Source organism: Oncorhynchus nerka, linkage group LG7 (genome assembly GCF_034236695.1).
Source record: "Oncorhynchus nerka isolate Pitt River linkage group LG7, Oner_Uvic_2.0, whole genome shotgun sequence".
NCBI lineage: Eukaryota > Metazoa > Chordata > Actinopteri > Salmoniformes > Salmonidae > Oncorhynchus > Oncorhynchus nerka.
In genome coordinates this window covers 51830846-51845022 of record NC_088402.1, presented here as the reverse complement: position 1 = coordinate 51845022, position 14177 = coordinate 51830846, and the positions used below count along the sequence as shown (strand labels likewise).

Here is a 14177-nt window from a genome sequence, read left to right as displayed (position 1 = left end):
GACTCTTCCAAGAGCTGGCCGCCCGGCCAAAGTGAGCAATCGGGGGAGAAGGGCCTTGGTCAGGGAGGTGACCAAAGAACCCGATGGTCACACTGACAGAGGTCTAGAGAACCTTCCAGAAGGACAACCATCTCTGCAGCACTCCAGCAATCAGGCCTTTATGGTAGAGTGGCCAGACTGAAGCCACTCTTTAGTAATGACAGCCCACTTAGAGTTAGCAAAAAAAGGCACCTAAAGGACTCTCAGACCATGAGAAACAAGATTCTCTGGTCTGATGAAACCTTCATCTTCCAACAGGACAACGACCCTAAGCACACAGCCAAGACAACACAGGAGTGGCTTCGGGACAAGTCTCCGAATGACCTTGAGTGGCCCGGCCAGAGCCCGGACTTGAATCCGATCGAACATCTCTGGTGAGACCTGAAAATAGCCGTGCAGTGACACTCCCCATCCAATCTGACAGAGCTTGAGATGCTCTTCAGAGAAGAATGGGAGAAACTCCCCAAATACAGGTGTGCCAGGCTTGTAGCGTCATACCCAAGAAGAATCAAGGCTGTAATCACTGCCAAAGGTGCTTCAACAAAGTAAATGGTCTGAATACTTATGTTAATTAGATATTTTAGTTATATTTTTTATGAATTTGCAAAACTTTCTAAATATTTGTTTTTGCTTTGTCATTATGCAGTATTTTGTGTAGATTGATGAGGGGGAAAAAAACATTTAATCAATTTTAGAATAAGGCTGTTACATAACAAAAAGTCAAGGGGTCTGAATGCTTTCCGAAGGCACTAAGTTTTTATTAAATAAATAAATAAAATAAGTATCCTTTTTTTTGTTACTTGTAAACTCATGTTTCTTTTATTTAATATTAGTTTTTGGTTGAAGATCTGATAATATTCAGTATCAAAAATACGCACTGTCACGGCACTGTGACAGTGAGGGGGGGTTAGGGGAGCAGCTGAAGGTATTATTCCAAGATGGGAGGGAGAAGAATAAGGATATCATCTCCACGATTTACCCAGAATTGCCTGTGTAGATATTTGCCTGGGTTCTCCACTCTCTCTCTCTCTCTCATTACAGGAGATACATCTTGCTATCTAGTTATCTCTCTCTTTCGGTCTTTCTCTCCATCTCATCCATGCAGTCTCCCTTTATTTGCTTTCTCCCAATCTCTACTTCCTCTTTCTTTTTCTCTAGTTTTCTCAATTCATCTTCCTACCCCATATTTCTCTTTCTCTCTCTCTCTCTCTCTCTCTCCCTCTGCTCCCTGCAAGTTATTGTTCTGTTTTGGTATTGTTTGAAAAGGGCTGTGAGTGCTCTTATCAGTGTGTGTGTGTATGGCTTTGCGGTCATGTGTGGCCGTGAGTGTTTGCTTAACAATAATAATAACTCTTCCCTTACCTCATCTCCCCCCCCCCTCCTCCCTCCCTCCTCTCCTGTCTCCCTCCCAGGCTCTCCCATGGCCAGTGGTACAGGGACCCTGCAGATCTATCTGATAGATGTGAATGACAACGCTCCGTCTCTGCTGCCCCGCGAGTCTCAGATTTGTGAGCGCATCAACCGTAACGCCGGCATCAACATCACGGCTGCAGACACAGACACGGACCCCAACGTAGGCCCTTTCGTCTTCGAGCTGCCCACATTCCCTGCTAGCATACGACGCAACTGGACAGTGTCACGTCTCAACGGTGAGGGGACGGGACTTACAGGGGTAGATGGGGGTTGGCCGATGTTTGGCTGAATACCCTGGGCTCAAGGTGGTTTTAGTCATCAACAAAGTTAATGACAGAAATATGATGGCAAGTTTCTTTGACAAATAATATACACATATTTTACTTTTGCATGTCTAAAACCGAATGACCACTGCGGCACATGCTGCCGGTGTTTTCAACAGATTCATTTATACTATATACGAACGAACGAGTGCACCAGGGAGAATGGTCGTCACTAGTTACCACACCTACAAAGTCATAAAGCCCACCTATTTCTACAGTTTATCTTCTTAAAATGTGATTTTAAAATCTATTAACCACACTGCTAACCTTATGCCTAACCCTAACCTTAAATTAAGACCAAGAAGCAAATTGTGCATGGTCAATTTTGACTTTGTGGCTGCGGTTACTAGTGGAAACCAGGGATAACACGACGAGCATTCAGATGTAGTGAGTGAAAACACATTATCTACACTAACTGGGGATAGCTAGCTAACATAATGTCACAAAGTATGATGCGCTAGCCATGTAACATTCATTCTGAAATAACTTCATATTTCCCGGGATGGAGCCGAGAGCAGACCCAGAAGTTCTGACTGAAGGGACACACATTTGAGCACCCCAGGACGGTCCGTTTATTTTGTGCAGTTATAATTTATGCTATGAAAATCCTGCGATTTCATTGGGTCAGTTCCCCCTCATAGCAAATAAGCTAGCGAAATAAGCCAAGCAATATTCACAAGTCCTATGAGCCCACAGAGGCAGAGCTGCTAGTGCTGGCAGTCACTGAGGGGCAGTGACTGCCAGCAAATAATTGAACAGCTTGTTTTGAATATGTATGTATTTTTATGTATTTTTTGTACATCATTTGTGGTCTTTCTAAGCTATAATATGAGGTCCTAAACCTAACATGAACATGCGTCCTTGTAGCTGTGTGAGAAATAATCCAAATGAATGCTTTGTGGTAAATTGTTCTATTCTGGCCAGGGGCAATCAGTCATATATGACTGTTGCTTCTACATTGATAAAGTTTGATCAAAAAGTTGCTGGTCCCCATGTCAAAAACGTGGATTCATTATTAAAGTCTTAGTTTAATACACCAATGATAACATTATATTATCTTACTTCATTTAAATAAGTACCGCCTTTGTAACCAACATTGGAGAAGACGTGTTTGCAGAGGGAAATTGTTTATATAGCTTGATTGCTACTCTACTGGAGCCAACATTTGACTGTAGGGTGTCAGCAAATATAATTAAAAGTTTACCCTTTTTCATCTATGGCAAAGATAAGTACAGTATATGCTTCCCCTTTCATCTGTGTCTGATGTTAGCTAGTTCCTGGTTGGCTAGTTCTTCATCTGTGTCTGATGTTAGCTAGTTCTTCATCTGTGTCTGATGTTAGCTAGTTCCTGGCTAGCTAGTTCTTCATCTGTGTCTGATGTTAGCTAGTTCTTCATCTGTGTCTGATGTTAGCTAGTTCCTCATCTGTGTCTGAGGTTAGCTAGTTCCTGGCTAGCTAGTTCTTCATCTGTGTCTGATGTTAGCTAGTTCCTGGCTAGCTAGTTCTTCATCTGTGTCTGATGTTAGCTAGTTCCTGGCTAGCTAGTTCTTCAGCCAGGATGGAACAAAAGGGGGGAAGGGTGGTTCCAAACTCAGATATCATTGATATGCAATTTCAATGTTGTTTTAGTTGCTTTGTGTATCGCCAAATTTCCCTTGAGATGATTTTACTACAATACTGCTCACTACATTTCAAAGAGCTGTCAATCAAGGTGAGCTCATGAATATAAGCTCCTCGCCAACAGATCCTGTCTTTTCAAACTTCCTGGTAGTCAAAAGGGACAAAGTACTTTTTAGAGCGAAAAAGTCGTGTTGAACTCTGTCCCTGTGCTCAATTGACCTCATACCCGGACTAGCTATGTTTTCAAAACTGTTATGTTTGCATGAATCCTTTTTGTTTCTGTTGTGTATTTCCAGGGATACACAACATCCTGAAATATATGTTGATATCTTTGTTAGAAAGAACACTATATTTCCCTGTAAGAAATGCCTCTCCCCTATAGATGTCTCTATCAGTGGTAGTAACCCCTGTCTGTCTGTTCTCTCTCTCCCTCCCCAGGTGACTATGCCCGGTTGAGTTTACGGACCCAGTATCTGGAGCCGGGGGTGTATGAGGTGCCTGTGATTGTGACCGATTCGGGGAACCCTCCCCTCTCCAACAGGTCCATTATCAAGGTCAAGGTGTGTCCATGTGATGAGAACGGAGACTGCACCCTCGTCGGGGCTGTGGCTGCCGCTGGACTTGGTACTGGAGCCATCATAGCCATTCTCATCTGTATCATCATACTGCTCAGTGAGTATGGTGGACTGGACATCTTAGACACATATGTAGGAACTTAATTTCAGCCAGATTGCCACAGCAGGAAATCCTGACATCAACAGGAAAGGTGAATTGTTATGTAGATTATAATTAATGGACATTTTGTAGTGGTTGATACATGTATCGTTAGGGAAAATCTAGTCTGAAATGTAAGTGGAAATTGCAAACTTCAGAAGCTTTTTTTAACATCTGTGCACACAAACGATTTATCTTGTACTCAGAAACACGTAGAAAATACACACACACCTGCCCTACCTCCAGACGCATCACTCTGATTCGCTCAGAGCCATCACTTTCTAATGAACAACCAATCGTGTTCACCGCTATCAGAGAGAATAGGAACAAACATATCTTCCGTCCCCCTCCCATTCCCCCTGTAGCTACCACATCCTCCATACATACTGTACATCAGGTCCCTCTGACCAGATGTAATATTAAACCGCCTTTCTTACCAGATGCTGAAATGGGTTATGATTTGTTGCTCTTTCACACACTGTGCCGTTTGGCCCTTACATTCATCAAACATTTATTATGCAGTTAAGACAATAACATAAAGGCGGTATTATAGATGAATTCTTAGCTGGCTATCAGAATGTGCTGTCTCTGAGTTGGTGACCCTATGGGGTAGCTTGCTATGGAGCAGGCAAGCTATGTACATGCATTGGACAGACAAAGTGTAGTGTAGGGTATGATATGATATGCGACTGAAATTTTGCGGGTGAGGAGAGTGCTGGGCATGAAGCGTTGGGCATCTTGTTGTTATGACAGGCATTATCTGAATTAGGCCCACAAAATTATACCTACAGAGGAGCGGCATTTATGAAGGAACTATGAATGTCTTTGAACTTCAGAGAGTTGGCTTAACCAATGTTGGACCGGAGCTAGCCTGTGATCAGGCCTCTGAGTTCCGTTACATTTCACATAATACCGCCTAGAGGTTTTGAGAGCTGGACCAGAGCTAGCTAACAAGCTAGCTAGCTAATAAGCTTGTATGTGCAGAGCGACACCAGATTTAAAAATAAAAAACGCATCTTACCTTTTTTAGTTAATAAATCCAACGTGAAGCGTGATAACTATAGTATCCTTAACTAGCATTGGAAAAATGAATCCATTGTTCTCTAATTAAAAATCTTTCTCCCTAATTTCTGAATCACGTCTGTAACATCAGAAGCTACAGTAGACGTTGCATGCTACGGAGGGAGGGGCAGGTAATCTACACTCATATACACTGGCAAAAAAATTGCAGCTGGCAGGCAGACACTGGAATACATTTCTTTGTGACACTTTTTGTGGAAATGGGAAAAAAATCCCTGGAAATTAAAATAACATTATTAACCGGTTCCCATGCAATTAAAAATAACGGTTCTGCTCCTGAACAGTATAGATCACTTTCGTTCTTGGTTCTGGTTCTATTCCTCTAAAAATGTCATTATTTTCCGGTTCTCTGTCTTTTCTATGGAGGTACAGTCCTATCCTCCACAAATATGTAGAGCTTTTTCTGTGGTATTGTATTTTGCAGTAAGCCAATAATGTATGTTGTTTAAGGTGTTTTTGCAGTATTATTGTGTTATTTAAGGTGTGTTGTGTGTGTTGCAGGTATGGTGCTAGTGTTTGTATTGTGGATGAAGCGCAGAGAGAAGGAGAGACAGACCAAACAGCTGCTGATTGACCCGGAGGACGATGTCAGAGATAACATCCTGAAATACGATGAGGAGGGAGGGGGAGAGGAGGACCAGGTACACACACACACACACACACTCAGATAGACAAACACACATACACACAGAGAGAGAGAGACACACACTCAGACAGACAGACACACACACTAACAGAGATACAGACCTATAAACAACTACATACATACGTGTATGTGTATATATACAGCATATATCACATACACCCACAAACACTGACAGCCAGTCAGGTCTGTCTTGAGGTTGACTGTCTTATCTGTGTGTGTCTCTGGGCAGGACTATGACCTGAGTCAGCTGCAGCAGCCTGACTCCTTGGAGCACATCATCAGTAAGCCCCCGGGGGTACGGAGGGTGGACGAGCGCCCCATCATCCCTGAGTCCCAGTACCCCATTCGACCGGTGGTCCCCCACCCTGGGGACATCGGGGACTTCATCAATGAGGTGAGGGGGGCAACCAGGGGTCATAGTTTTGTTTATTCCTTCATCAAGATATCATTTAGTCCGTTGGGACTTTTCTACTTGAGATCTGACACAAACACACACACACAATTCCATGCACAAGGTACTCCGAACACGACACAAGGTAGAATGACAAACTTACACTACAAGACTACACAAACATAGAACATAAGACATTCAGATCAGTAAATAAGATGGAGGTGTATGTGCGTACTATGTACTGTTATTTCAAAGTATTTTGATGTACCTTCTGTTCTAGGTACATGTGTGAGACGTGAGAGTAATATTGCATAAATGTAGGCATTTTCTGGATGTTGTTTATTTACAGGTTTCAATGCTCTTAACTTTGGCAACAGTGGAGATGGAGATTACCTGACAGCTGTTAACACACAAACACACACACGCACATAGTGTACTCGCACACACACATGCACATGCTCACTTGCGTGTACGTAACCCCAATCTCAACACACTCATGCAAGAAGGCTTTGATTGACAGGCGCCGTGACAATACGTTCACACTTGAGAGGTGTTGGCAGCTGTTCAGCTTTGATCCTTCCTGACTACACACACACACACACACACACACACACACACACACACACACACACACACACACACACACTGATCTCGCTCCAGCAGTCTGGCAAAACACAAACACATTGTGGCTCGGCTGCCCACTGTATCCTCCTTGGGGATTCTACATCCCTGCCAATGACATCACTCTGTCACTCACAATATATTGCCTGAATGCCAATACGTACAATTTTCTCTATGGTGCTTTCTTAGCTGTTATCCTACAAAAAGCCTACCCTTCTCTGTATCTATATAGTACTATACACTAACCTGTCCAATCATGTTGGCCTGTACGCCAATACTTACTCTCTTTTCCCTCCCTCCAGGGTCTGCGGGCGGCAGACAATGACCCCACGGCCCCTCCCTATGACTCCCTCCTGGTGTTTGACTACGAGGGCAGCGGCTCTACGGTCGGCTCCGTCAGCTCCCTCAACTCCTCCAGCACAGGGGACCAGGACTACGACTACCTCAACGACTGGGGCCCCCGCTTCAAGAAGCTAGCCGACATGTACGGGGGAGGGGACGACGAATAGGGCCACGGGGGCCTCGTTAAAGATCCACACACCCAGCTGGACCCCCCTCCGCTGGTCTGCCATGCTCTCTCTGTCTCTCCAACCTTGGAGACACGCACACACACACACACACCACACACACCAACGCACACCACACACACCAACACACACAACAATATACACCACACACGGCAGTACACATTACACACGACAATACACACCACACCCGACAATACACACCACACACACACACACAAACCAACTGAACTGACCTAGCAACTGACCAATCAATCAAGCAACCGCCATAGTGAACTGTGCAGTGAGGCAGCTTTGTCCTTCTGTACTGTATTGTACTGTACTGAGCCCTCTCCTGCTCCAAGGTGTGTGGGGGGGAAGGGGGTAGATTTCTGGGGTTGGCTACTTTTGTTTTATGTTATTTAGAAATGTTTTGATTATCTCATGGTGTCCTCACTGTCCTTAAATGCAAGCTATTTCCTGGTGTTTGGAGGCCATTGGCTTTCTATTTCCCCATCAGCCCCCAGCCTGTCCCTTTGCAGATAGATTGAGGTGCATATTGCGTGACGGGGAAGAAAAGAACAAAGAAACACAGAAAGTCAACTCCTTCCTCTGCGTGGAAGGCCCTGGTTTAATCTCTCTGAACTTGAATTCCATAGAACAGAAGCACTGTTGTTTCAGAAGTGCCTTCAGTGGTGCATATTTTTTGCTGACTCCCGCTAACTCAGGATTGGTGGCCATTTTCTGGGCTAACGTGCACCCCGTCCTCCCCCTGTCCCCTAATTACCCCTCACCTTTCAATTGTGACATTCCCGCCCCTTTTCCTGTGTCATGTCCATCACCCTGCAATGGAACACGGGCAGATGCAGTATAAGTTGCAGAGGGGATTTGCCTTTGGGGGTGAGGGGGTATCATTGGTGCGAATTTCGGAGAGGGAGTGCTCTGTACAAAGACAGACAGTATATCTCCTTAGGTGAAGGACAAATCTTTCCTTTACAATCTGGTACATCTGAGCTTCTAATGCACAGCCATCGCCTGTGTAACAATAGGAATCATCACACTGACACAGAATGGGACTGTGTCGTTAGACAACATGTATTTACTGTATTCGAACAGTGTGTGCCCTCTGAGAGCAGTTGAGTTTGGATGGTTTTGTGACTTTGTGGTTTTGAGTTCGGATTACTTTGCACTTTTAACTTAGTGAGGCTGTGTGAGCTAGGGGTAGAGGGATGACGAGTCATTTTTAACGTGAAAGAAATTCATCCATAAGAGGGTTGTTTTTCTTTTCCTCCTATTCTTAGATGAAGGATATGGGTGGGTTGCATGGTTCTGTCCCCCCGTTTCCAAATGTTGTCAACTTGGCACTAGTTGTCTTGTGGTCTTGTTGGTCAATGTGTTGAGGAAAAGTATATAAACTGTAAAAAGATGAGAAAAAGGGTGTCAAAGTAGATATTTTTTAAAGTATTAGTATGAACCGTTTGTGCTCCATTTCTGCTGGCATTGCTGGCAGAGAAGACAAATTGTAAGACCCAAAGTTTCAAGCTTCGACTTTTACTTTTTTTTTCGTGTGCTGATTCACTGTTGTGTCTTGACACACTTTTGATATACCATCTCTGATGCTGGTCCCCGTCGCAGCAACAGAGAGAGCGAGAGAGAGCTGAGATTCTGTCGGGGGACTTAGCAAGCACCACAATCTGTCTCTCCTCAGACACTTTCATTCATTTGAAATGCACGGGGTTTTGAAAACATGTAGGAGAAAATGTGTCTGTTGCAAACTTTTTGGGGAAAGAGCGATGGAGAAGAACTGCACTTTACCAAAACAGGGTTTAATAGTGCTAAACATTTCACTTTTTAGAGAAGAAGGTGCATATGAGGAACATACATTTTATTGTCTTTTGTGAAAACACCCCTACCCAACATTCCTATGATATACAGTACATTTCCCCCGGTTATACAAGTTATACACTTGTTTCTCACTCACACAAATGCAGAAGTCCTTTTGTAAATGAGCTTTCACATAGTGTTCCCATGTTCCCAGTTGAGGAGATGCTGAAGAAATCAACGCAGCTTCTCTCACACTGCCCGTTCACACCGTCCACTCATTCTCTCGGCAGTTTAACCGAGGCCATCGGAATGTTTTGCTCTTTCAAAAATGTCAGCTGAGTTCAATGTAATTTCAGCTGAGATTTACACTTGAGAGAAATGTGGTTTCTATATGTAGAGATACTTCTCTCTCCCTAAGCTCTTTCTCTCTAATGGTGGATTTGATAGAAATTGGGCAGGGTTATATATTTAATTCATCCTCCAGTTACCCTTCGTAATAAAGAGGATGATGGATCCTTCCAGGTAGAGAGAGAGAGAGAGCCTTTAAACTCCTAGATAAGATATGAGGAGAGAGGAGGACTCTCAGCGTCCCATGCATTTCCTCCCAGCATTCCCTTCTCTATCAGGTCTTTACACACTACATCCAGCATCTCTTCGTCACATCTTCCTCTGGAGAAAAAAGATATGTACAGTATGCCTTACAGAGAGGGGAGGGGAGGGGAATGGAGGGAGGGAGGGGGGGTAGGGACAGAGAGGTGGGAGGAAGCTAAATGATAGGAAGGGCACTGAAAGGGGGAGTAGGACATATATGGGCTGTTGAATAACAGTGAGTTGGACCCCAAACCCACCTGATGTAGAGTGACAGGGCATCAGTGGGTATGAACTTTGACCCTCTGGTCCTGCTGTGTACCGACAATGCCTTTGGATGGTGACATACACAGAAACAGGAAGTGGTATTTAGGGTTTCCACCTTACCACTCGCCATCGCAAAGTAGGATTAGTGCTCTTCACTAAAGCTTAGCTCAATGCACTCACACACACACACACACACACACACACATTACACAGCTGTTGCTGTTCATGATTCATGATTATCTCCGACATATAAATGTTGTACATAAACTTTTCTTTTTTACACATTTTGTTGTTTTGTACATTTCTTCTCTTTATATTCTTCACCCTGTGTTTTGTTTTGTTTGTTGTTCGACGAGTAGCCTACCGAGCCTGCTCGCAAGCTTCAGATCGCCGCAAAGGCCATTTGCGTTCGCTGAAGTTTCAAAGAGACTCATACGCTCACAGCCATACTTGTTTATGTGGGTGTCGCTGTTCAAGGTTGGCGTCATTATTGCATCACACAACGTCCTCCTATATATATTTCCACTCACCCTCTCTGGGCATCACCCTGCATGTCAACCCATACCGATAAGGCCTCCTTGCTATGCCCCACCCGAGAGAGTCCAGCCTGGCTGAAGGCCAGAGAGCATTCAGAAAGACATGTTTTATGACTGCCTGATGGTCCCTCAAGTCTGTCAAATATACACCTGCATGGGTGGCAGCGAACAGAGAGGAGACCCAGGCACTTCATGTTCCCACTTTACATAAGGCTGCTGTCATAAGCACTACATAGCATCATCACGTGAATAGGCTGCTGCCTGTCATAGTGAATGTGCCATTATCCAGGAGTTATTAGTGAGACAAATGAAGCCGTGCCATTCCAACGCTATGAGGGGATGAGAGGGAAGCCAGGGAGGGGTGAAATTAAGGTTTTGGATAAACGAAGGCTTGAATTGGAGGTTTGAAGGTTGTACTTGTAAATATGCAACGGTGGTTGTGGTTGGGGTGAATGGATGCTATTGGTGTGACAATGACACTCACAGGGGAACTGGGATCAGGATGTATGGATTTGCGCATCCACGTCTTAGTTTGGCATATTGAAGCAGGAGCTCGCGGGAGGCTAAAGTATACAAATAAATTCCTTGTGACAAAAGCTTGGGATGAATGATATAGTGGGAGGAATGCAGTATGTTTAGCTTCTGCAGATGTATTTCAGACCAGCCATTTAGTATCTGTGTGTACGGCTTGGCCCTACTCTACAGCATACACTCCCTTTACCATAAGGCCTGCACACAAGCAGTCAAGTCTGTCTGTCCGTGTCCATTTGTCCCCTAGATAGAAGTGGTCATCTTCTGTTAGCCTTTGAACGGTTACCCTCACCGGAGGAACATAGATCCGGAAAGCTCTCCCCAATCCATGGGGTGTTCTGCACTCGATCCAACTGCAGGAGACTCCCAACAAGTTAGTTACAGTGCTCGACGTAGCCTTCACTTTCACCAGGAACGCACAGAAACATGACAGTGTCTGAGTCTCAAATGGCCCCCTTGTTCTCCATATAGTACACTGCCGTGGTTGAAAGTAATGCACTATAAGGGACAGGATATGATTTGAGACGCAACCAATGTGTCTCGGTGTTGCTCACGTCTGAGTGTACATAATGTAGTAATTTGCTTGAAGCTAATCGGATCAAGTTAGGCAACATATAACTGTACAATTTGCGCTTTTTTTGCATGTGTCTTTTTATAATGGGCAGAAGAAGAATTGTATAACAGTTATCATAAAGATCATTTTAACGCGTGTAGCAGCCCGCATGACCGAGGTTGCGGTCCAGAAGAACTTCTGGTGTGTACCATACTCACATAAACTCAAATGGAGAAAAAAAAATGAAATGGAAAACAATCTAAAATGCTTTAAAAAAATTTAAAAAACACGAAAGAATAATTGCACAGTTATCAAGGTAAGATACTTTTTTTTGTAAACTGTCAACAGCACAACTATTTTGTATTGTTGTTTGTACCATTTTGTATGAAAAAAGGGGAAAAAAAACTTGAGGAAAAAAAAGGGAAAGAGTGTGTTGTTTAAAGCGTGTGTTTCTAGTGCCACTGCGATCTTGGTTTCCAAATACAGTACAGTACATACGCAGCCTTGCAGATAAACCTTGTAATATAGATGCTGAGTTGGCGACTCCACGTCAGCGCCCCCCTGTGTTATAAATAAAGTTTCCCCCTCCTTATGCAAACACTGCTTCCTGTCTCCTCATTTTCTTCTTGTTTCAAATGTGATAATGACGATAATGGATTATTCCACGAACAAAGACAGAGACTCTGACACTCTTTTCTAATTCTTTCAATCTGTATTTGACACAAGTGTAGTTGCAGATGACGCTTGTGCACCTTCCTATTGGCTTCATACATGTGTTGCTGAATTGCTTTCAACCAAAACAACATGTTTCCTGGAAAAGTAAATGAATCAAACGTTGATCTAAGGTCATATTTCCATAAAAACTAAGGTTAATACGTTTGTTCAAACGAACGTTTCTTCATTCGTACCAAACGACGCGGATGCCGCCACAAGTTTGAATTGCTTTTTTTTTCCCCTCACCCGTGTGTTTAAGTAAAAGGAATCAACAATCACAGCATCCATGTCCAAAGTTCACTCTCCAAACAACACAAATGCAATTAAAATGTTTTGAACATTGCGGTCTATGTGTTTTTTTGGAAAAAACAAACCCTTAGCCCAATAAACTTCATGCGTGCTCCAGCTTTTTTCTTCTCTGCATTGGATAAACATATTCCAAGTTGCAAGGAACATTTCCGCTGTTTAAAATTCTAGTGAAGTCAGACACGTTTGAGCCAGTCTATCAAGTTGCTGAGATGTGTCTCCGTCTCCCGGCCTTTAGCAGCAGGGAAAGCACATATTGAACCTGAGGGTAGTTATATGTGATTTTGTAACTGCATTTGATTATGGCCCTGGAAAGGCAGAATGCAATTTGATGGGAGGCCCCCCAGCCTCGTATAGCGTAACACTCACCTTGATAGAGCGAGCGTGCAAACTGCATGATAACTGGATTACAAGAACCCATCAGCCAAGACCCAGACTGGGGGGGGGCGTCTTGTCAGGAGGATGGTGTGTGCGTGTGTGTCTGAATGGCATGGGTTTTCATCGACCTTGATCAAAATGCTATCAATCCTCATGTTTTCCGGCGGAGGACTGATTTCGAGGCTCACTGGGAAAAAAATAAACACTCACTCAAACGCTCATGCAAACACATACGTTCCGGTACAGTAGTGAATCTCTACCATGGATCCACTTCTATGGTACAATAAAACATTATTGGTGACACACTAAAGACAGGTCGTCTTTAAAGTGGAAAGTTTAAACAATGAACAAAATGTACTTTTGCACAATTGAAGTCTTTCTGCGTTTGGGACTACTAGACAAGACTACTAGACAGACTGTTAGTATATGTGATGATTCCACACACATGATTGAGCTTCACCTTAGTTAAGTTGCAATCCCGAAGACAGAGACACAAATGATCAAAGCAATTAAGTCACTGCAGTTGCCTTCTCTCTCTCCCTGAGCTTTTACAAGGTGTGGGAATGAAGTCGGTGCCAGCTGCAGCGGATGCCAAGCAAATAGGAATAAAGTTAATATGATAATACAACGCTAAGGCAGGTGCAGATTGGATTTTCTGTACTCCTCAACGCTTGATTTATACGCTGCCACTTAAGATGGTGTTACCATGACGACCTCCTCGCTACTCAAGTGCAATCGCCGATAGCTAGCTACTACTGTACAGATTTGATTGGTTATTGTTTACTCCATGTGTAACTCTGTTGTCTGTTCACACTGCTATGCTTTATCTTGGCCAGGTCGCAGTTGTAAATGAGAACTTGTTCTCAACTAGCCTACCTGGTTAAATAAAGGTGAAATAAAACATTTAAAAATGTGTCTTCACCTGTACAAGTAACACACTAGCAAAAGTATGGACAAACAAACAGTTTTGAGAGAAAATAGAGTTCAGAACCCCCGAGCAGACTAGGTGGAAAATCTGTCAATGTGCACTTGAGCAAGGCACTTAACCTTGAGCGTCTGCTCAATGTAAAATGTCGAGAGAGCAAAAGCCCCACCCAGATGAGGAGTGAGACAACGGGCTCTTAGGTTGA

At 43.7% G+C, this 14177-nt stretch overlaps 1 protein-coding gene across 1 annotated transcript in view; it reads left to right on the top strand.

Moving 5' to 3' along the window:
* The window catches only part of LOC115131893 (cadherin-4-like), a 364222-nt gene extending 354333 nt beyond the window's left edge, over nucleotides 1-9889 (top strand). The window contains exons 13-17 of the mRNA XM_029663966.2: nucleotides 1452-1688; nucleotides 3834-4067; nucleotides 5691-5830; nucleotides 6065-6229; nucleotides 7150-9889. Of these exons, the coding sequence (XP_029519826.1) occupies nucleotides 1452-1688; nucleotides 3834-4067; nucleotides 5691-5830; nucleotides 6065-6229; nucleotides 7150-7356 (983 nt within the window). The 3' untranslated portion in view covers nucleotides 7357-9889. The remainder of the gene's footprint in view (nucleotides 1-1451; nucleotides 1689-3833; nucleotides 4068-5690; nucleotides 5831-6064; nucleotides 6230-7149) is intronic.
* Nucleotides 9890-14177: the final 4288 nt, after the last annotated feature.